The sequence below is a fragment of the Saccopteryx leptura genome, chromosome 6, assembly GCF_036850995.1.
Source record: "Saccopteryx leptura isolate mSacLep1 chromosome 6, mSacLep1_pri_phased_curated, whole genome shotgun sequence".
Lineage (NCBI taxonomy): Eukaryota > Metazoa > Chordata > Mammalia > Chiroptera > Emballonuridae > Saccopteryx > Saccopteryx leptura.
The window spans coordinates 37,330,945-37,352,290 of NC_089508.1; the positions used below are offsets into that span (position 1 = coordinate 37,330,945).

At 40.8% G+C, this 21,346-nt stretch overlaps 1 protein-coding gene across 5 annotated transcripts in view; it reads left to right on the plus strand.

Moving 5' to 3' along the window:
• The window catches only part of PPP2R5E (protein phosphatase 2 regulatory subunit B'epsilon), a 166,813-nt gene that overhangs the window by 137,541 nt on the left and 7,926 nt on the right, over window positions 1-21,346 (plus strand). For 3 of the 5 annotated variants that reach the window (XM_066342795.1, XM_066342794.1, XM_066342797.1), the window contains 8 exons: window positions 8,046-8,176; window positions 8,293-8,352; window positions 9,348-9,456; window positions 10,920-10,973; window positions 11,069-11,119; window positions 13,084-13,203; window positions 18,069-18,196; window positions 20,134-20,235. In XM_066342795.1, the coding sequence (XP_066198892.1) occupies window positions 8,046-8,176; window positions 8,293-8,352; window positions 9,348-9,456; window positions 10,920-10,973; window positions 11,069-11,119; window positions 13,084-13,203; window positions 18,069-18,196; window positions 20,134-20,235 (755 nt within the window). Of the gene's footprint in view, window positions 1-8,045; window positions 8,177-8,292; window positions 8,353-9,347; window positions 9,457-10,919; window positions 10,974-11,068; window positions 11,120-13,083; window positions 13,204-18,068; window positions 18,197-20,133; window positions 20,240-21,346 lie in introns of those variants that run through there. The other 2 variants (XM_066342796.1, XM_066342799.1) reach the window with 2 other exon arrangements.

Genomic DNA, 21,346 nt, shown 5'->3' on the forward strand with positions numbered 1-21,346 from the left:
AGGAGATATATGAAATTGTCAATTGTCTGATAGGATGTGATTGTGTGTAATGATCTTCACTTCCTAATTTTTGTATTTCTCTTTTTTTGCATTAAAAATAATGAACATATATGTTATAATCAGTAAGAATAGTAAAAATATTTCAATTATAAGTACATTCTCATTTTGTTGCCTTGCATTTTCATAAACCTCAGCTGATTAAAAAAAACTTTCCATTGATTCAAGAGAAAAAGAGAGAGAAAGGGAGTGGGCTGATGGAAAAAGAGAGAGAACCATTAACTCATTCCACTTAATTGGTCCATTTAGTTATGTATTTAAGGATTGCTTCTCCTATGTGCCCTGGCCAGGTTTGAACCTGTGACCTCTTGTGTGCCAGTTTGACATTTTATCCACTGAGCTACCCGGCCAGGACCAAACCTTAGCTAATTTTGTGTATTAGCTTTCCTAAGACTATTTTCATAAGACTGCGCCATTCTTTTACACTTAACGTTTGTTGCGTTTCCCTTCCTATCATCTGTATGTGCCTTTTGAAAATCTGAAGCTTGATAGAAAACTTCCTTGTTGCTACAAGAACCTTTTTCAATACCTTCCATTTTTATTCCTTATCAGGAAGCAGTGTAGATTAGTGGTTAAGTGTACGAACTGGTTTGAATTCAGGCTCTGCCATTTTTTAGTGTGTGAACTTGGGCAAGTTATATAACTATTCTATGCTTCATCTACTCTGGAAAGCAGGTGCAGAATATTCACAGTGTAATAGTAATTATGTGGAAAGGATGTTGTGGAAACTTCCTAAGTGAATACATAAGCACATAGAAATTCCTGGTGCATACTAAGTGTTCAATAAATGTTATGCTGCTGCTGTCACTACTGTTTTTATTGGAATCATCAGTTCTTGTTTTGAGGACCATCTTTCATCATATTTTCTTGAATAGCCTCACTCCATGAAGTCATATGGTGTTAATGTACCATGCCTTACCAAGTGTGTTATGGGTTTTTTGAAATCCGACTTTTACCATTCTAAAAATAAAAAATCTCTTTGGACTTTATTTTGATGGTTTTTCCCAGGCTGTTGGAACTTTTTTTTTCTTTCTTTTTCTTTAAATTTATTTTTTACAGAGAGAGAGAGAGAGAGAGAGAGAGAGAGAGAGAGAGAGTCAGAGAGAGTCAGAGAGAGGGATAGATAGGGACAAACAGACAGGAACGGAAAAAGATGAGAAGCATCAATCATCAGTTTTTCATTGTGGCACTTTAGTTGTTCATTGATTGCTTTCTCATATGTGCCTTGACCATGGGACTACAGCAGACCAAGTAACTCCTTGCTTGAGCCAGTGACCTTGGGTCCACGCTGGTGAGCTTTGCTCAAACCAGATGAGTCCGTGCTCAAGCTGGCAACCTCGGGGTCTCGAACCTGGGTCCTCCGCATTCCCAGTCCGACGCTCTATCCACTGCACCACTGCCTGGTGGTCAGGCTGTTGGGACTTTTAAAAGATGTTAAATATGGTCTCTTCTGTCCTTGGATTCTCATCATTTCCAGTTAGGCACTGATTTCTTCTAATCAGTGTTGAAAGTGAATGTTGATTACTGTTAGGAGCATGTACCTTTTAATATGGGAGAACCAGGGATAGCACATTCAAATCTTTACAGAGGCCAGACAAGGGGTACATAATGAAGTAGTCTGAGTGTGACAGAAAGGAGTCATGGAAACAGAGGTGACTTCGGGGACTTGGACTCTGCTGCCGACCTGCGGCTGCTAAGTGTTGGCTGGTAGGTAATGGGCCAAGTTGTGCTAGATCGTCTACTTTTTCAAGATAAGCTGAAAATCCAGATTTTTGTATGGGTCCAACAAAGTTGTCTGTGACTTATAACTTTGAACAGTTTGCTGTTTTTTTCAAATTTAAGAATAACTGCCTTGCCTGACTAGGCGGTGGCGCAGTGGATAGAGCATCGGATTGGGACGCGGAGGACCCAGCTTCGAGACCCTGAGGTCTCTGGTTTGAGCAAGGCTCACCAGCATGGGCCCAAGGTCACTGGCTTTAGCAAGGGGTTACTCGGTCTGCTGTAGCCCCCTGGTCAAGGCAATATGAGAAAGCAATCAATGAACAACCAAGGAGCCACAACAAAGAATTGATGTTTCTCATATCTCTTCCTTCCTGTCTGTCTATCTCTATCTGTCCCTCTCTCTGTCCCTCTCTGTCTCTGTCACACACACACAGAAAAAGCCAATTAAAAAAAAGAAAGGAATGATTGCCTTGCTTAAATTTTGTTGTAATTTTTATTAAATCTAGATTTACATAACCTTTAGCATTTCTTATATACTTAATATAATCCTTTACACAAGAAAGCTGTCAGATTTATCAAAGATAGTCAGTTGATTACGTAGTGCACTTGTATCTATGGTAATGTTGATTTTAGCTAACTTGGTAACTGCCTTCTATAGCTATAAGTTTGTAGGCTTTCCTGGGCTTATGGAACAACTTTGTCTATTCCTAATAAAAGTAATTTCCATCTGAGTTAGAATGGTTGGGAAAACGATATCTTGATTATTTCCCCTTTAGACCAAAATGAATTGCCAAACCTTATATTATTTCATTGGGTGGATTATTGTGGCAACAGTGTAGCAGCATATTTCTAAAGACTGCTTTTAGCCACTTTAAATCTGAAAAGCAGTTGGTGGTTGCTAAGAGACATACTATTCAAGTATCCCTATAAACATATGTACTGCTGGAGAATGCTATTTAGAAATTTGTACATCACATTTGCAGTTATCTTAGCAGAAAGGTGCCTTATTTATTATGCAAATTATGCAAATCATTCAGTCTGTCCTTAAAAGTGACCTTTTGTTGTGTTTTTAAAGTCTCAAGACAAATTGGACATGACAGCTAGTTAAAAAATTTAAGTTCTAAACTGGAATAAATTCCGTGAGGCCTTGAATTTCAACTCTAATACAGAGAACAATTTTCTGAAGAAGTTTCTTGAGTATGTTAAAATGTTTACATTTCTCTCTCAGTCTGTAGCAAAAATGATAAAACTTGAGAGAATTTATTTCCGCAAATAAATTTCTAGTACAAATACTAGGAATTTCATTAGATAGCCATTACCAATTGACAATAAATCACCTCATTCCACCCTCTCTACCTGTAACTTAGACCTTGAAAAAGGGCTTTATTCAGTGGTGGGATTTAAATAATTTAATAACTGGTTCTCTGCCCTAATGACCATTTTAAGTATATAAAAAAGATATACTGAAAGGTAGTTTATTATTTCATGCATTTAATGCTTAAATAAGAATAATAAAAGAGGTACACAAATCTAGATTGTTATAAGAGTTTTAAAATATTAATGAAAAAATATTAAATACCTTACAAAAAAACAATAACACTGTTATTTAAGATATATTCATTTGCCTTTTTTTTTTAAAATAGAGACAGAGAGAGAGTCAGAGAGAGGGATAGACAGGAATGGAGGGATGAGAAGCATCAATCATTAGTTTTACATTGTGCATTGTGACACCTTAGTTGTTCATTGATTGCTTTCTCATATGTGCCTTGACCGCGGACCTTCAGCAGATGGAGTAACCCCTTGCTCGAGCCAGTGACCTTGGGCCCAAGCTAGTGAGCTTTTGCTCAAGCTGGCGACCTCGGGTTCTCGAACCTGGGTCCTTCCGCATCCCAGTCCAATGCTCTATCCACTGCCCCCACCACCTGGTCAGGCTCCATTTGCTTCTTGATTGGATTCCTCACTTGTAATTTTTTCACCAGTGGATGGACTGAACATTACTATGGGTGCTTAGAATATGGTTTTGCTCAGATAAATGTTAAAAAAGAGGAAGGAGCCTGACCAGGTGGTGGTGCGGTGGATAGAGCATTGGACTGGGATGCGGAGGACCCAGATTCAAAAATTCGAGTTCGCCAGCTTGAGCTCAGGCTCATCTGGTTTGATCAAGGCTCACCAGCTTGAGCCCAAGGTCGATGACTTGAGCAAGGGGTCACTTGGTCTGCTGTAGCCCCCCAGTCAAGCACATATGAGAAAGCACTCAATGAACAGCTAAGGTGCCGCAATAAAGAATTGATGATTCTCAACTCTCTCCCTTCCTGGCTCTCTGTTTCTATCTGTCCTCTCTGTCTCTCTCTGTCCCTGTATCACACACACACACACACACACACACACACACACACACACACAAGTAAGGAATGTGAATTTGTGATTTCCACATTGGGCGGCTGCCCACGCGCCCACCTTAGAGAGACCCTGATTACAAGTGCCATTTTAACAACTGGTTCACCAAACTCAACCAAAAATGAGTTATCGGTTCTGCCGAACCGGTGCAAACCGGCTGAGTCCCACCGCTGGCTCACTGCTCTGAGAGCCCCGTTCAGCGGCATGGGTGTGCAGCAGGGGAGTGGCACAGGCCTGGGCCTAGGGAGGTCTTGCACTGGGCTTAACACTTTGCTGTTGCTGACTTGAAATTCTTAATAGTTTTTGAACAAGAAGCACTACATTTTCATTTTGCATTGGGGCCTGTAGATTCGGTAGCTGGTCCTAGTCATGTATCCTGCATCCACTAAATAGATGTAAGTTATGTAGCACAGCAGTTCTTTCTTGAAATGCTGACCAAATTGGTTGTCTTAAAGATTTAAATCACAGGTTTTCTTAAATCAGATAAAGTGCATGCTTGAGGGAGAAAAGAACGGACTTCTAGTTTGTGAGAAGAATACCTGAAATTAGGAAGAAAATAAAAGCTTGTGACTTGGTCGAGTTGTTCATATTTGTATGACCCCTTTAAAAGTTTATACTGAATTTCCACAGGGATCTTGATTGCTAGAATCTTATAGTGTGCAGCATTTTGACCCCTTGTCTCCACTGTGCTTTCTCATTGGTTGGCTTATTTCATATTGAGTTGTTCTGATTCATTGGAGTCAGGCTGCATGTTATAGTGTAGGGGACACATTTCACCGAGGTATATGCAGACACTGGATTATGGGTTCTTTTCTTCTTCTTTCTCTTTTCCAAGTGAGAGGAGGGGAGGTAGACAGACTCCCGTATATGCTCCATCCAGAATCCACCTGGCAGTCCCAGTCTGGGACTGATGCTCTTCCCATCTGGGGCCATGCTTGCAACCAAGTGATTTTTAGTGCCTGAGGTAGAGGCTCCACTGAGCCATTCTCGGTGCCTGGGGCTGATGCGTTTGAACCAATTGAGCCATGGCTGCAGGCAGGCAGGGAAGAGGGGGGTGGGAGGAGTGGAGAAGTAGATGGTTGCTTTTCCTGTGTGCCCTGACTGGGAATTGAACCCAGGACATGCATGCACTGGGCTGACACTCTACCGCTGAGCCTTCTGGCCAGGGTTAGATTATGTTTTTTATTGCCTTTTTTGTGGGAGGTGTTTGGAGTATATCTATGACTAACCGCACACATGTGTTATTTCATTTTGAAACTCAGCTCATCCTCCTCCCCCTCTTTTGTCCTCTGCACTATTACACAGTTTCCTTTGTCTCATGCGTCATGAAATCATCCTAGAACAACAGAAAAGTAACTTATATTCCTATTGAACATGATATACATAATGCTTGTGGCTTTGTAAATGACTCAAGTTAGGTGCCTGGTAATGTATTTTTTTAAAGAGCCTAATGAAAACATAAGTTCAGTAATTTTTGTTTAATTATGTTTTCATTAAACTCTTAAGATTAACAATATATAAGCATAGTTGATTGAGGTTTTGCTGACAATGCACCCTCTTTAACCCTGTGCTGTAAATTACTCATTAAGCCCTTTATAGCACTTAAAAATAGAAACCAAGGAAAAAATAGAACTCAAAAGGGTAATTATTTCATTATCAAGGAATAGGATGGGTAGGTTAGAAATATTTTGTCATTTTGTGCATGCAGTAGATAAGAGATAATGAGTCATTTGGTCTTTTTTACCTATAGAGTCACTTCTTTCTTTTTTAGACTGTTTCCTGTGGAAATGTATTGTTGACCTGCTCATTGCTTTTCCTGTGGGCTCCAATTTTTTCACTAGTATATGTGTGCCTAGCAATGAGGACAGTCCCTCTCATTGATTGATAGATAGACAGATTGATTGATTGATTGATTGCATGGCCGGGTGGGTAGAGATATGGCAGGTATTTTAACAGCATATTTTTTTCACATAAGCTGCTGGTGAAGGTATGTGGTACTGAATCTGCAATGAACACTTCTACCCATCCCTAACTCCTAATTTCTTCATAGGTCAGCCTGCGTGTCACTTCCTCTAGAAGCTTTCCCCTTCTCCCAAATAGAGTAGATAGGTCGTTATGTATTTATATAGCGTCCTGAGCCACCTACCTTGCTGTTTATTTACCACCATCCCTCATTAGACTAGGCTTTCGGAAAGTAGATTGTGTCTTCAGCCACATTTATTTGAAATACTCATTTTTTGAATGAATGGATGGATGGATAGGTGATGACATTTTGTAGCAAAAAATTTGAATTGTCTCATTGCCCACTTTTGAAGACTACTGTTCAGTTTGTGCTTCCTGTCATTATTTGTAGGGCTATTTTTTTTTGGTCTAGAACTCTACCTTTTATTCAAAGAAGAGCACCAAACAAAATTAGATAATTTATTTGAATATAGCTCACAGAGTATAATATTCTGCTGTTAATTTTAGTCTCATGTTTTAGTCACCTGAAATCATGCTTTAGTATGTAGATAGCTTTTTGGTAATTAGGGTAGTCTGCATTTATTTGTATGCTGGCTGTATACTCTTGAATTGTTTTGCTGTAAAGTTAACATTAGAACTATGAGTTTTGTTTTATTGCCATGATAATGAATATATGAAGAACTCAGTAAAATTTAAACTAGTCTCTAAGTTTATTCCTCAGCTGGAGGAACCTGCCCACTGTCGTTTAAGGGGGGAAAATAGCAGCTTTATTGAGATATAATTTACATACCATGAAATTTACCCTTTTAAAATTTACAATTCATTGTTTTTTAGTGTATCAACAGAGTTGTGTAACCATCACTACTCCATAATTGCAGAACATTTTTATTTTTATTGTCCTCCAGAGAAACACCATACTCATTAGCCCTCTCTCCTCATTCTGCTTTAACTCTTTCTGATATGTGCTTATTCTATGTATTTCATATAAATGGAATCTTTATATATTTCATACAGTTTATTAATTTCATACTTGTATGTGGACTTTAGTGACTGGCTTCTTTGACTTTGTATGATGTTTGAAAGATTTATCCATATGGTAACATATATCATACTTCATTCCTTTTTATGGCCAAATAATATTTCACTGTAGCACATTTTGCTTATTCGTGCATCAGATGATTGACATTTGGGCTCTTCCTACTTTTTAGCTATTATGAATAATGCTGCTATTAACATTAATGTTCATAAAGAAATTGTGAATATTCACCTTAATGAATATTCAGAAATTTATTTACCCATGTAACAAGAACGAAGATCTAGAAAGAAACATTACCTGTGTCTTTGGGGACTTGTTGATGTTTGCTTTGGTTTAGGTTGTTTCATTTACTTGTATGCTCTGGTAGACTGCAGACTTATCCTAACTGTAGATCTGGAACATAAGCTCAGTAGGTAGCGTATGTTATAGTATCAAAGTGATTGAGATAATGAGCTGTAGGGCTTCAAATCTCAGCCCTACCACTTATTAGTTTTGAGATCGTGGTCAAGTTTACTTACCATTTCTGTGCCCCAATTTCTGCATCTGTAAAATGGGCTGAAACTACCTCATAAACGGTAATAATACATATAAGTAGATTGCTTAGAAAATGCCTGATGATCATACTAAGTGCTGTATATGTGTTATGTATTATTATTGTTATGATGATTATTGCGTATCTCTTCACTAGAATATAAGCTGCTTATCTGACTTATTTATTACTGTGTTCCCAAAGGCTAGCACTGTGCCTGGCACATAATAGATATTCAATACATTTTTGAGGAAGGAAGGGTTTTTTAAATAATGAGTGGCAGAGTTCCTAAATTCTTTCCTGAAACCGCTTTTAACAACTGCACTCTTTCATTCACAACAGCTTTTGGAGCTATTTGACAGCGAAGACCCTCGGGAGCGGGACTACTTAAAAACAGTCTTACACAGAATTTATGGCAAGTTTCTTGGTCTTAGAGCATTTATCCGAAAACAGATTAACAATATTTTTCTAAGGTAAGTGGAGGGAGGGGGAAGAAGGAGAAGCAAAGTTGGTGGTTTTATAGAAGCATTAAGTAAACCGCAAATATTTGAACATAGTGTACTGAGCTCTTGCTCTTTCTCACCTAAAGGTTTGTTTATGAAACAGAACACTTCAATGGGGTAGCTGAACTGCTGGAAATATTAGGAAGGTAAGCGCATTTCGATGGCATTGCGAATCTCTGGTGGCTATCGTTCTGTAAATAGGTTCAGGTGGCACCGGGAAATGTTGACCTAGGTCTCTTGTGTGTGTACATCGGATACTCTCATTTGTGCGTTAGCATGTTTCCTAACTGAGTCTCCGAAACAAGATTTCTTGTTCCCATTGTTCCACAGTTATGTGTTGTTAATTCTACCGGGATGACTGAAAGAGCCAACAGTTTATCTTCATTACAGAGACAGCACATCTAATTGCAGTCAGGCCGGTTACTCCAAAACGTCTTATTCTTGTTAGTTTCTAGGTTACCTGTCCTTTGCCAGGTCTTTTAAAAGCAAGTTTTTGATAAATTGGGAAGATTGCCATTTTTAAAGGAAGTGTGTACCCAGGTGTAGTTCTTGAACAGCTGTTCTTGGCCTAGTGAAGTGAATTGGAAAGAGACAGCTGCTGTATAGATTTCTACACTCAAGGGAGACTAATGTAACTGGATGATATGATGACTTAGTCTCTCCTCCTAATATGAGGAGAAAGGGAAGGTGGAGCCACATGGTTCTTTCTCTGCTACTTCCGGAGGCTGGGCTCTAGGGTATTCTTGGTCTGAGCAGAGAGGTCAGAGACAGGAAGGAATGATGTCTGGAAATGGAAAAGGGTCATGAGTGAGCAAGACAGGCAATTACTTAGGAAAGGAAAAGAGGGAGAAAGAATCAAGAGTTGTTGATATAAAGGATTTGGGGACCACCCAGCTAGGTTCAAGAGCACAGGAGCCTATGCTGGGAGATCAGTAGCAGATTTTCTTCTTTTAAATTTCCTTTCTACTTAAATATATTCTTTGAAATAACTAAGAAATCTTGAACGTCACTGGGATGGGTTTTGGGTTGCTGAGGACCAATCAAACTGATTAAGACTTAACTTGACCTCACAAGAACAGTTTGCCTTAGTTTAGCTTGTTGTGGTAATGTTGCTAATTCATGTCTCTTTTCTTTTTCCTAGTATTATCAATGGCTTTGCTTTACCACTTAAGGCAGAACACAAACAGTTTCTGGTGAAAGTGTTGATCCCTTTACACACTGTCAGGAGCTTATCACTCTTCCATGCCCAGGTAGAATTTTGTACAAGTACTTTTGGAAGCAAAGTAAAGTTTGCAAACCCAATGTTTCTTTGATTTTGATATTTACTTAATTTTATTTTTTTAAAGACTTGTTAAAGTTTGAAATGTGTGTGTGTATTTTTTCACATATATATATATATATATATATTTTTTTTTTCAATGCATAGGATTCTCATGGGAATATTTTTCAAGTGGAAGCAGCATGTATTTAGTCTCACTTTTCAGAGAATTTAGATGACTTGCCCAGTTCACAAAATTATATATTGAACATGCTGCATATGATAAATAATACAAATACATACATGAGCTTTTAGATTTAGATCTTTGGACACGTGTAATTACTTTTGAATGTTCTTGAGTATTTTTGTCTCAGTCTTATTTTGTAATAGTCTATCAGTTGCCCTCTGCTCCCTCTTCTAGTTCATTCACCATTTCTTTCTCATATTCTACACACAAATAAATGCTCACACAAGTATACAAATCAGTATTTTTTCATCTTTTTATTTTTAGCCTCCTTACTTTAAAAAGCATACCCTGTTTTGTTTCCACTCTGATTCCCAGGTGCCACAGCCTTGGATGGTAAATGTTGTCACCAGGGTGTAGGCACATGACTGAGCGGTACTTTAAATCTAGTATTCAAACCTCTGACTCTCCCCTCTCCTGATGGGAATGTTTTGAGTTTGTTTAAAAATGTAACACATTTTTTCTGAGTGGTGTTCCTCTTTAAATGTAAAATTCGGTATTTCAAGGAAAAATTAGTCCATATGCTTCTAATTTAGAACAACCTCGAAATATGGTTTCACAAGAGTGGATTTCTTGTCCAAGAATCTTTACGAGCCTTTTAGAAATCTTGCCTCTAGTTTTTGAAACAGGATATCATATTTCGTGATCATTTAAAAGAATTTTTACCCAGATGAGTTAGCATCAGATGTCATTCTCACATTTCTCCAGGTTCTAATGGACAGGTAGAACCTTTTCTGTCTCCTGAAACTGCTTTAGTTTGCACATGCCATTTCTGGCAGTCAGTAATGTTTTTAGAAAGATCTGCTTGTCATAGAGGACTTTTCTGACCCACAGGAAAACCAGTACCATTGAGGTTAGCAAAGAGGGACAGGAAGCCCATGAGATAGATGTAGCTCAAACGTGATGTAGATGAGATACTTTCAGTATATATCCAACGTATTATTTCACCTCTGCTTTCCATTAGCTGGCTACTTCATGTCCCAATATTCTTTTTAAGAAAAACTCTGCTGGAGCTTTATTAAAGTGTTAGTCTTTGACTTGGGAAATGTTGCTTTTTATTTGCTTTATGTATTTTTTATTTTTAAAATGGATTGGCCATGAAGTTACTAAAACTAGAGTCTGTAAACTTTGTAGGAAGTTTTAATACTGCACCTTAGGACTCTTTAGTAGATAGGCTTTCCAACCCAGTCTCCCACGTTTCTGTCCTCCAGCTGGCATACTGCATAGTCCAGTTTCTGGAGAAGGACCCTTCACTCACAGAGCCAGTAAGTCAGTTCTCCATAATTTCAAATTATGGGCCACTTTTCATGGAGCGTACATGAAAATTAAGTGCCATTTTTTTTTCTCCTTTTCATTTTAGGTTATTAGGGGATTAATGAAGTTTTGGCCCAAAACATGTAGTCAGAAAGAGGTAAGTGCGTAATGTCAGTGTGTTAATAGCTTTCTAAATACTTGGGTGTGTGCCAGGCACCAAGCTAATAAGCATGTATAAAATGCATTCTTTCATTAAATCCTCATTGAGCTCTGTAAGGCAGGAGTGTAAATATTCTCATTTTACTGGTTATGAAATTGATGCTTAGAGAAGTTAAGTATTCTCCCGAGTCCACTGAGTATCTAGATGGTCAGGCAGGAACCCGCCTCCCTGATACGTGAACCCTGAACTTTTACCGCAGTGCTGCTCAACCCCACGGAAGCCCAAGTCATGTGTCTAAATGTCTAGCTCTCTCAATGTCACCTTCCTCGTGACCACCTTCATAGTGTGGAGGTTTTGCTCTCACTACAGATAGATGCTAGAGTAATCTGCCCAAACACTCACTTTAAAAGCACAGTGTAGATAAGATCTTACTATATAGAATTGTAAAATATATTACAAACTTTTAGTTTCAGCTGTTTACAAGTGGCCCTGAAAACTTCTGACCTACAGTGATTTGAACTTTTGCCAAGACCTAATTGGGCACGTGCCATGTGAGGTTGTGGGGCAGTGAGTCTCCTGGTTTGGAGGTGAGCCTAGTTGGGTACCAGATCTGCCCCCACTCTTCTGGAAGGTTAGAAACCGTGTAAAAATAGCCCAGGAAAAAGGTCAGCTGTTAGTTTTACTTTTCGGAAAATTTTGGGGAGAATTTATGTATCTTGACAAATGGCAAGTGTATACTAAATCTTGCTGTAAACAGAAACACTCTGCTTTTCCAAATCAGTTTTAATTCTCCAAAACCCTGCTTGATACAATTTCAGAATCCTCTAATTCCTTAATACCTGTTAAGTAAAATTAAAGGTTATATATTGCTACCCTGTTGTAGCTTAAGATATGAAAACTCATTTTTCATATTTTAATTGTATACTTAATTTTGCTAAGGTATTTAGTTTGTCATGCCTAAATAGGTGACTGGTTTTTATTTCTCTTGTCAGTTTTCCATTATATTTAAAACAGTTGACTATACTATTAGTTTGATTCCATTTTGTGATTTAAAAGCAGTTTATTGAGGCACACGGGGCTGAGATGATTTTGTGATCTAAAAGCAGTTTATCAAGGCACATGGTGCTGATGTCTGAGATTCACTGTTTGATAGTGAAGTTATTGTGTGCATGTGTGTGTGTGTGTGTGTGTGTGTGTGTGTGTATGTATGTAAGTGTGGAAATTGGGTCAGTGTGTTCTAAAGCAGCATTTTTCAACTGCTGGTCCACAGACTTGTAGCAGTCTGCCAGAAATTTTGTGCCGGGGCAAAAGAGTTAACCACCATTCGATGTATGAAGATTATCGACCCAGTGATCTTAGTACAATTCACTTATGCTCAGAGTGATTTCTGCCTTAGCAATCCCCAAAATAATTCTCCTGTTTTCACTGGTCCCCAAGTGTAAAAAGGTTGAAAACCACAGTTCTGGAGGGTTGAAAACATATCTTGTGTGGGTGAATCTGATTTGTGTCTCTCAATGTCACCTGGTACTTACCTGTCCTGTGCCACTGTGGACCTGTTTCTATGCATGCAGGATGCCGCCTCCCTATTGTGTGAAAACCGGGGGTGAGAGGAGGAGACAGCGGGTGGGTAGCAGTGGAGAGGAGAGCCCCACGTGGACAGTCCTGTTTCTGGAGCCCTGCTGCATTATTTAAGTGCCGTTGTTCTGTGTGATAGATGTAACACTTATTTCTTCCAAAAATAAGTTTTCCAAAAGATTTTCCAGAGAGCATAGGAACTTGACAAGTATCCTCTGGTGAATTCCTTCTGAAATGAAAGTCTCACATGAGTTAATACCTGATTGGTTCATGTTTTATTTTGTGTGTAAAGTTTTCTGAAAACAGGGGGAGTGCTCATTGAGCCTCATCATTCTGTGGATTTTCAGTGAAGGGCCTGACGTTTTCTGCTTTGCATGTGTTTACAGGTTATGTTCCTTGGGGAACTGGAAGAAATCCTGGATGTGATTGAACCTTCACAATTTGTTAAAATTCAAGAACCTTTGTTTAAACAAATTGCCAAGTGTGTATCCAGCCCCCATTTTCAGGTTAGTAGTAAGGAGGGCATGTGTCAGTGTGACCTATGCAGCACATATCATTTTGGTAAAAAATTTTTTTTTTTTTTTTTTACAGAGACAGAGTCAAAGAGAGGGATAGATAGGGACAGACAGACAGGAACGGACAGAGATGAGAAGCATCAATCATAAGTTTTTCGTTGCGACACCTTAGTTGTTCATTGTTTGCTTTCTCATATGTGCCTTGACCGGGGGGCTACAGCAGACGGAGTGACCCCTTGCTCGAGCCAGCGACCTTGGGTCCAAGCTGGTGAGCTTTGCTCAAACCAGATGAGCCTGTGCTCAAGCTGGTGACCTCGGGGTCTTGAACCTGGGTCCTCCGCATCCCAGTCTGACGCTCTATCCATTGCGCCACCACCTGGTCAGGCGGTAAAATTTTATTTGTATTGAAAAATATATAACAGACACTATTTACAAATATGTAACATATTTGTTACATATTTGCTATTTTTTCACATAATGATTTTAACAAGCACCTGCTATATGCCAGCCACTGCAATGGTGCTTTCTGCTCAGTAACTTTAGTTCTCATGACTACTCTCTAGAGGGGCTTGTGATTTTTACAGATGTGAACACTGAAGCTGAAAGTGGTAAAATAATTTGTCTCAAATGAAGTAGCTACATAAGAGGTGGACTGGTAGGGTTCTGTAGTGTGTATGAGAGAGGGAATGCTAAATAAAGCTTATGAGATAAGAACATGGCCTGACCAGGCGGTGGCTCAGTGGATAGAGTGTCGGACTGGGATGCGGAAGACCCAGGTTTGAGACCCCAAGGTCGCCAGCTTGAGCGTAGGCTCACCTGGCTTGAGCAAAAAGCTCACCAGCTTGAACCCAAGGTCGCTAGCTCGAGTAAGGGGTTACTCGGTCTGCTGAAGGCCCGCAGTCAAGGCACATATGAGAAAGCAGTCAATGAACAACTAAGGTGTCGCAACAAAAAAACTAATGATTGATGCTTCTCATCTCTCTCCGTTCCTGTCTGTCCCTATCTATCCCTCTCTCTGACTCTCTCTCTGTCCCTGTAAAAAATAAAAAGAAAGAAAAAGAACACTAATATTCTATACTGTGCTAGATACTTTACATCATTATTTGTAAATTTCAAGTTATTCTATGAACTCCCCCACCCCCATTTTTTAGATTAAAAAATGAGGCTCAGAGAATGATTTGCTCAAGGTCCCAAGTTCATTAGGGAGTCAAGTCATGGATATAGCTTTTTGTCCTTCCCGTGGCACTGCTCTGCCTCCTTGTGGCCACTTGGGGAGAACACAGGGCAGGTGAACCTGGCAACCCTTTCTCAGTGGGGCCCGTGCTGCGGTGATGAGGAACCCAGGCAGCAGAGCAGAGGGTGATCTGGGGAATTGCTTTTATACACTTCCTGCCGAGTTGAAGAGATTGCTCAGGTTGTTGGCAGCACGGAACTGCAGTGCTCTAGTGGGCATGATGGACTTTTTCCACTCTGTCATTATGCTGCATAGTTAGAGACACAGGCTGCTGTCTAAAGATATCTTAGTATGTCACGTCAGTGATCTTATGACAATCTTGTGATTGTACACAAAGCTCCCCCCACCCCCAAATGAGTAGAAACTATTACATGAACCATTAACATTGAGATGATATAACATATGAATGTCGATTAAACACCTCAGGATACTGTGTGAATGTTTTTCATATTACACGTGACCTGTGGTGCTCACACATCTGGGTTGTTTACCTTATTTTTCAGTTTTCATGAGGCTGTTTGGAGTAGTGGGGGCTAAGGAGCAGGGATCTTTTAAAATGAGTGTCACAGAGAGGCTGAAATGATACTCAGCACCCCGGAGGACACAGTGTGTTAGCTGTGGTGGCTTAGTTGGACGACTCTTAACAAAACACCACAGATTGGGTGGCTTATGAGCAACAGAAATTTATTATAGTTCTGGAGGCTATAAGTCTGAGCGCAAGGTGCCAGCATGATCAGGTAAGGGCTGTCTTCTGGATCACAGACTTCTTGTATCCTTACAGGCAAGAGGGGCTGGGAATCTCTCTGGAACTTCTTGAAAGGCACTCTTACGATTTTAGTAGTATGTCCCTTCCAAAGGTCCCACCTACTAGTACCATCATCTTTGGGGGTTAGAATATCAACATATGAGATTTAGGAAACACAGGTATTAGACCATAGCAGATTTCATAATACAATACCACAGATTGTGTAGCTTAAACAACAGAAAAGTTCATTTCTCACTGTTCTGTGGGCTGGAAGTCTGAGGTCAGCCTGGCCTGCTGGTGGGGCTTTTTTTCTGTCTTGCAGATGGCCGCCTTCTGGTTTGTCCCACATGCCTTTCCTTGCTGTGTGCATGTGGAAAGAGAGGTGACCCCTCTTTTCCTATAAGGCTGCCAAGCCTGTCAAATTAGGACCTTACCCTATGACCTCGCTTAACCTTAATACTTTCTCTCTTCAAATACACTCACAGCAGGGGTTAGGGCTTCAACATAGGAATTGGTGGGGACTGGGGAAATGACACAGTTCAGTCCATAGCAGAAACAGAAAGAATTTCACATTATTTGACAGGGGTAAAACTGAGAAGAAAGGAAAGAAAAGAGGTCCTTTATTTCCTCGTTAAGCCAGTACGACCCTGCGTAGCCAGATGCTGATCACTTCTTGCTGCAGGTGTGGCATTGGGATCAGAAGGCTCCTAGCTAGAGACACTGCCATCGTGTGTGTGTGTGTGTGTGTGTGTGTGTGTGTGTGTGTGTAGGACAGTGGGTTCTAGGAAGGTAGTAACTCTGTTCTAGTGTCAGACATGTTAATTTAACTTTGTGTAAACAACACCTTTCTCTTTAAGAAACTTTACTGGATACCTTTTTTCTGTTAAGTGATTTACATGTTGACATGTAGATAGATGGAGATGAGGACACTTGTTAGCATTAAGTGGCAGGTACATTTTAGACTCATTTACTGGATGGAGGAAAGCCGAGATCCCTCCTTTGTTATGATGTCCTCCTGTGGTCTCTTTGAAAGGTCCTCCTTTTAGTTATAACTTTCAGAGCCGCCTCACCCAGTTCCTTCCCTTCTCCCCTCCCTTTTCCTTTTTTTTTTTTTTTGTATTTTTTTCTATTTTTCTGAAGCTGGAAACGGGGAGAGACAGTCAGACAGACCCCGCATGCGCTCGACCTGGATCCACCCGGCACGCCCACCAGGGGGCGACGCTCTGCCCACCAGGGGGCATTGCTCTGTTGCGACCAGAGCCACTCTAGCGCCTGGGGCAGTGGCCAAGGAGCCATCTCCAGCGCCCGGGCCATCTTTGCTCCAATGGAGTCTCGGCTGCGCGAGGGGAAGAGAGAGACAGAGAGGAAGGAGAGGGGGAGGGGTGGAGAAGCAGATGGGCGCTTCTCCTGTGTGCCCTGGCCGGGAATCAAACCCGGGACCTCTGCACGCCAGGCTGACGCTCTACCACTGAGCCAACCGGCCAGGGCCTCCCTCCCTTTTCTTGCCTAGTGTTCTTGTCTCAGACTCACCGCATGCCTCACGGGTTTCAGACACACTGTCCCTGGTGCGTCCGCCCCCCTTCCCGCAGTTCCCCCAGCCTGGGATGCCCAGCCTTCTTTCATCCTTCAGAACCCAGCTCAGATGCTGCCTCCCGTGTTACCATCCCGGCGCTCTTCCTGGAGAGTCGGGCTGGTTCTTTCTGCCTCTTCCTCCAACACTAGAGAAATAAAGAAATAGATGCAGCATTTATCATTGTTTTCTTTGCACTCTCGGGGTTTAGTGCCTCTCAAGTCCCAGGATTTTTTTGAAATAAATTGAGTAATGTAAATGGAAAGGTTCTGATTTTTTAGTCTATTGGTGGGTGTATCTTGTATGTTTTATTAAATCAAATTCAAATTAATTTAAGATTAAATTTTATTAAACTAAAACATAACTTCTTAATATAATTAAATGAAAGAAGCCAGTCTTTTTTCCCTTTCCCCAAACAACTACCTTTTTTAGAGATTAAAAAAATATTTTGGGAGATTTTGGCTTATTTTGATTTTTATTGTTTTAAGTTACTTTTTAGAGATTTAAGATGATTTTTTGAGGTGTTGTATTGAATTTAGAAAGTCCGTTGTCAGTGTGGTAGTCAGAGAAAAGGGACCTGAGATAGCAGCAGGTGCACATACAGCCGTGTCCCTGAGTCCAGAAGCTGAGTGACTTTCTCCTGGCTCATTTAGTCCAAAGGAAGGGAGCCCGAAATGAACTCTGGGAAGAAGCCGGGTGCTACACTCAAGCCCTAGCTCTTACCATTTCCTAGGGATGTGACCTTGGCTGGGTTGCCAACATCTCTGAGCCTCAGTGTCCTTCTCTGTACAAGTACAGCAGTACTTGCTCCTCAGGCGTGGTAAGGATGGCACGTTCCACCTGCCACACTGCCACAGCGCCTGCCGTAGGAGGTGCTTAGAAAGGTGGCTGCTCTGCAGGGGTGGCAGCTGGGTTCGTCTCAGCAGCTGCTGACTGAACGCCAGCCCTGGGCTGGGTGGGTGACAGGTGAGCGGGAGGGTTGAGCGGCGGGGAAGCAGCAGGGCATGGGGAGTGGAGGTGCCTGGAGCTTGGAAGCTGTGCAGAAAGGATGTGGGGGCAGATGGGACGGGCGTTCTGAAAGGATGGAAATAGGAAGCAGAACTTCTTCTCCTTCCCCAAATCGATGAACCACTTTGGAACTTTCTGAAAGACTTTAAATCCACAAAAATGTAGAGTGCAATTAATATTTAATTTTCCATTTGATTGAGTGATATAGACATAGTCTTAAAATATCTTGTGTGGAGATTTATGATTTTGTTTCATCTTTGTCTTTTTTCTCTTAACGTTTTATTTTTCTTTTCTCAAAGGTGGCAGAAAGGGCACTGTACTATTGGAATAATGAATACATCATGAGTTTGATAGAAGAAAACTCTAATGTCATCCTTCCCATCATGTTTTCCAGTCTTTATAGGATTTCAAAAGAACATTGGAATCCGTAGGTGTTCAGTTTCCTTCCTCTCTCCCCTCCTCTTCCTCCCTTCCTCTTCTTCCCCTCCTTTTTCTCCCCTCCCCTCCCTCCCCTTCCCTTCATCCCTCCCTCTCCTCTCCTCCCTTCCTCCCTCCCTCCCTCCTTCTCTTTTGCTTTATAAAATATCTCAAGTGCTTGCTATGTACCAGTTGCTGTGCTTGTTGCTAAGATAGATAAAGAAAGATAAAATCCCTACATTTACAAATTCACTGACTGGTTGGCAAGACCCACAAGTAAATGAGTACTTTATAAAGTAGTGTTTCAAGTGTGTTCTGTTAACTATCAGTTTACTTGAGGGCTCCTGACCTGTCTGTGAATGCAGCAGACTTGGGATGCCCTGGTGCGAGAGGAGAGGTTTGTGGACACAGCGCATCAGTGGACACAGTGGGGTGGAGATATGACAATTGAATCTTTAGGGAATTTAGCAGCAGGTTAGGATGGGGGCAGCCCTTTCAGAGCTAGGTCTGTCTGTCACATGAAAAGGAACAAAAATGTAAAAAGTACCTGTCAGGTTCTGAGACCTGTGAATTTGCTAGGGGTAAGGCATTTGGGGAGCTTGCTGGAAGAAGAGGTTAGAAAAGGGGCGGGGCTTCACCAAGGGGATGGTATGAAAATCCTAGAGTGTAAGGAGTGATGTGGCGGAATTGATCTGCATTTTAGCAAGATCCATTTCTGACACACCAACTCAGGCATTATATATGTTGTCTAGGAAAGAAAAGTTTACAACCTTCTAAGAGAAGTTTTAACATTTTTCTTCTTTCAAATTGGCCAATTTTATTAACAAAACTTATAAAAATAAAGAGGTGGTAAACAATTAAGTCTCTTTACTCAGATAATCTCTTGAGCACCTGAGAGTGTGTTTGGCAAGTGTGGTAACCGCTCAGTGTGCTGCACGTGGCCCTTCTCTGTTATTGCCTGTCGTATGTGGGGGGGGGGGCAATTCGTCATTCCCCGAAACAGAAGGGAGTGCGAGTTTTCCTTTAATAACAGGCACAGGGAAGAAACAGCACAGCAAGTATACTTTCTTATAAATGTTTTAGAAACATTAAACACATGGTTTATTGAACATATGGCCTTTTACTGGTGTCTTTTGTAGAGGTATCGGTAGAATGTTGTTGCAAATGAAAGTACTGTTGTGTATTTTTGCAGAGGGCAGTGCAGACTCTAGTGTGAAGCTGGAAAGCCCGTCATGGGACAGTCTTCACATTGCCCAAGAGCTTATTCTTCCCCTCGATTAGCCAGCCCACTGTTCTGGCTGTTGAGCTGTACAGTTTCTCCAGCCAATAGAGCCGTCACCAGCCTGCTCCCCTCACGGGCACTGTATCGCATCAGTGAGGGGACTGAGCAGGCATGCATGGACAGACGTAAATCACAACTAGAAACATAGCTCTTATTAAACTGCCAAATTGACAAGGGTTGAGCATTGTATCTTTGAATATGAGTAATGTATATTGTTTCCATGAGAACAGCTTTTGATTTAGATGAACTATGTATATTATCACTTTAAAAATAAAATTATCTATGCAAATTCAGGTCTCTAAGGTTAGTTCTACCACAGGTGCTCCTTTTTAGGGTGAAGTTGCTTTATTTTTATGCTCGCCTTTTTATTAAATGAAGTTAGCAAGTACCCAAACTGGCAAGTCTGTCTGTCTGGGTACCAATAGTTAGAAGGGCAAAATAGAGGTTTTTGTTTTAATCCTGCCAACCCTTAAGAAAGATGTCTTGCCTTGAACTATAAAGAATGTAACTCTTGTGGAAATGAGCCATTGGTCATTCCTAGTTGTTCCACCTAAATAAAGAAGGGAGGAGGTCGTGTGCAATACGGGGAGCTCCCTCCAAGCTTGTGCTTTCTCTTCATCCCATCCGTACGATAACCAACAGGTTCTCTGCTCTCTGTTTCCCAGGGCTATCGTTGCGCTAGTCTACAACGTGTTGAAGGCATTTATGGAAATGAACAGCACCATGTTTGATGAGCTGACAGCCACATACAAGTCAGATCGTCAGCGGTAACTTTTTAAAGCTTTTTTGTCAGCTGTGCATAAAACTTTTGAGTTCTTCTCTTGCTCCTTGCAGAAGTTACCTAATTGCACCGAAGTCCTAAACAGCACAGTTTTATTTATTTACTTGTTCATTTTTGCATGCCCGTTAGCTGTGTCTTTAGTAGTGTACCACTGGGTACCAAGATGTCATTTGGAAAAAGACTGCTTTCCTGCTTCCCTTCTATAATGTTTCTCTTCTGCCTCGGGGTTAGGAGCTTGGCACAAAGGTGGTATTTCAGGCCCACTTAAGGAGACCATCAGGTAGGTTGCTACCTGGGTTCATTCCCATTCTGAACTTACTTGAACTATAATTGGGCTGATCATGTACTTCACTACACTCTGGAGGCAGGGGGGATGAGGCACCATTTTGTTTAGCTCTTTGGCCCAGAACTTACTGACTCTTCTCAGACCCAGCAAATGCATTATAATTTAAAGAGCTGTGAAAAGAACATGGAGAGTTTGGTATTATACAAATCTTGAAGTGTTTAAGACCAAAAGGAAGCTAAACCAGTTATATTCTTTGTAATAAATGCTTGTGGCCGAGTAAACCCTTTCTTGATATTATTTATGTTATCCTTCAATTTTTGTTATTTCTTATTCAGTATGTCCAACTTTATAAAAGATGTCTTTGTCCACTCAGGCTGCAATAACAAAATACTTCATGAGTGGCTTATAAACAACAGAAATTTATTGCTCATAAATAGTTCTGGAGGTTAGAAGTCCAAGAACATGGTGCTAGCATGGTTGAACGACAGCCCTCTGGTTCACAGCTGATACCTTCTCACTTGTCCTCACTTGGTAGAAAGGTCAAGGGATTTCTGTGGGATCCTTTATAAGAGCTCTAATCCCATTCATGAGGGGCCCATTCTCAAGACATAATCACCTCCCCAAGGGCTTTACCTCCTTTATCATCACTGTTGGAGGTTAGGGTTTCGGCCTAAGAATTTGGGGGAGAGAACACAAAGGTTCAGACTATGGCATTGATGTACTTGGAGAGATTGAGGGAAGTCTAGAGAGTTTGTTAGTAGTAGGACCTTTGGTTTTTGGTATTGGTCATACAGAAACAAACTCCACTTTG